Source organism: Orycteropus afer, unplaced genomic scaffold (genome assembly GCF_000298275.1).
Source record: "Orycteropus afer afer isolate SDZICR_OR568_19922 unplaced genomic scaffold, OryAfe1.0 scaffold00001, whole genome shotgun sequence".
Taxonomy (NCBI): Eukaryota; Metazoa; Chordata; class Mammalia; order Tubulidentata; family Orycteropodidae; genus Orycteropus; species Orycteropus afer.
The window spans coordinates 15,611,217-15,613,428 of NW_006921588.1; the positions used below are offsets into that span (position 1 = coordinate 15,611,217).

Consider the following 2,212-nt stretch of genomic DNA (forward strand, 5'->3'; position numbering starts at 1 on the left):
TGATAACTCCAATATGCTAATACGAATCCACGTCAACCTTAAAAAAAAAAAAAAGGCAACACCATTAAACATTAAAAATCTTTTAAGTATTTTTATCAAAAGGTTCTTTAAAATAAATAAATAAATAAATAAAACAACCCAAACCCACTGCCGTCGAGTTGAATCCGACTCATAGCAACCCTTCCTCAGGTTTCCGAGGCGATAGCTCTACAGAAGTAGACTGCCTAGTCTTCCTTCTGAGGGGTGGCTGGTGGGTTTGAATTGGCAGCCTTCTGTTTAGCAGTCAAGTGCCTTAGGCACTATGCTACCAGAGCTCACAAAGACTTGAGAATTTTACCTATCAATCTCGGAGCCCTGGTGACACAGTGGTTAAATATTTGGCTGATAACTGGAAAGTCCCTGAGTCAAGATTACCAGCTTCCCCAGGGGAGAAAATGTAGCAGTTTGCTTCTATAAAGATTCAGAGCCTTGAAAACCATCTAGGATAGGTCACATCTGTCCTACAGGGTTGTTCTAAGTCAGAATACACTCAAAGGCAATGAGTTTGGTTTTTATCCACGAATTTTGTTTATCTATTTATGAATCTAAACATTTTTCTTCTTGATCTCTGTACCTTACTCAGAGTCAATTTTTCATGCCTAACCGAAAAAGAATCGTACTAGTTTCTTTATAACTTCACTAGTCAACAACTATTGTCCCATTATCTACAGATAAAATTATATATCATGCTTCAAATTACAGTTCTGTTTCCATATTTTATTTCTACAAACTTATAATTCTACTGACCATTATACAATTCCTTTTTGCATTCACCAAGTATTACTGTGAACAAATATTTTATGAACTATAATCAGAGCTATGAGGAAAAAATTGTTTTAATAAATTAAATTCATTTTAATAAAGCATATTTTTATAAATTATAACAATTATGCATGATATATGGGAGATGTTTCTTTAAAAGGCAAAAAATAGTAAGATACACTAAGAATTTGTGATTAAGTCTCAGTCATGTTCCATAAACCATATATGTGAAATGCCATTATAACCAATGCTATTAAAGTAAGATTCAGGTGTTCAGGGCCAATTCTGGCAATTATTTATGGCAACGGAATATCAGCAAACCACACAACATAGATAATCTCTTGGAGGTATTACAGGATTTGACTTGCTTATACTTCAAATGGGACTACATGAGGTTTTCACAGACTGAACATAACATACATTCTAAAAATCAAAATGTATGTAGAGGAACAAACTTGTCTACTAAGAAAAGAAAGCATTACAATTCAAGTACGAATTTATAACTTACATTTAGCTAAATAAAGAAATTTTTAAAAGTTACCTGTAAATTCTATTTAATGACTATTTGTCTTCCTTAGCATTGGAAGCTTTACTTGAAGATACTGCTGCCAAAAGCCCACTTACAATTTCCCGTCTGATTTCCCCAACAATAGACTCTTTAATCTAGAATAGAGAAGAGAAAATAAGATTTTAGCAATATTATTGTAATTCATTTCTGATGTTTTCAGAAAAACATAAATAGCATTTTCTGCAATCAATTAAACTGTAAAGATAGCTACAAAATTCATGTAAACATTCATGCAATAGAGACAGGGAATAAGCAATTGTATGCGTCTCTCATCAAACCCAGATCAGTATCTGAGGTCTGCCTTGCAAAATTCAGCCAACTACATTACAAAATATCACAATTCTTAAGTTGAGAACATTGGAAAATATTTTATAGATTAAAAAGCTTTTAATAAATTCAAAAATAAAATCAACAAACCACTGGTAAATTTAACAAAGAAAGAAGATGAAACTAACACAAAGAAATGAAATGAGTGACTTTACAACAGAACCAACTGAAATAAAAAGGATAGTAACAGAACACTATGAAAAACTGTACTCCAACACATTTGAAAACCTGTAAGAAATGGGTAAATTTCTAGAAATACAATAAAAAACCAAACCAAACTCAATGCCGTCAAGTTGGATCTGACTCATAGCAACTCCTCCTTGGGTTTCCAAGGCAGTATCACTACAAAGGTAGTATGCTTCCATCTTCCTTCCAAGGAGTCATTGGTGGATTTGAACTGCCAGCCTTCTAGTTAGCAGTCAAGTGCCTTAGGTACTACACCACCAGTTGTTGTTGTTGTTGTTAAGTGCCGTCAAGTCATTTCTGACTCATAGCGACCCCATGCACAGCAGAACG

The 2,212-nt window shown here is 33.7% G+C and overlaps 1 protein-coding gene across 1 annotated transcript in view; it reads right to left on the bottom strand.

The window, feature by feature from the left end:
• Positions 1-1,362: 1,362 nt before the first annotated feature.
• ITPRID2 (ITPR interacting domain containing 2) overlaps positions 1,363-2,212 on the bottom strand; it is a 43,332-nt gene continuing 42,482 nt past the window's right edge. The window contains exon 17 of the mRNA XM_042783687.1: positions 1,363-1,464. Within this exon, the coding sequence (XP_042639621.1) occupies positions 1,363-1,464 (102 nt within the window). The remainder of the gene's footprint in view (positions 1,465-2,212) is intronic.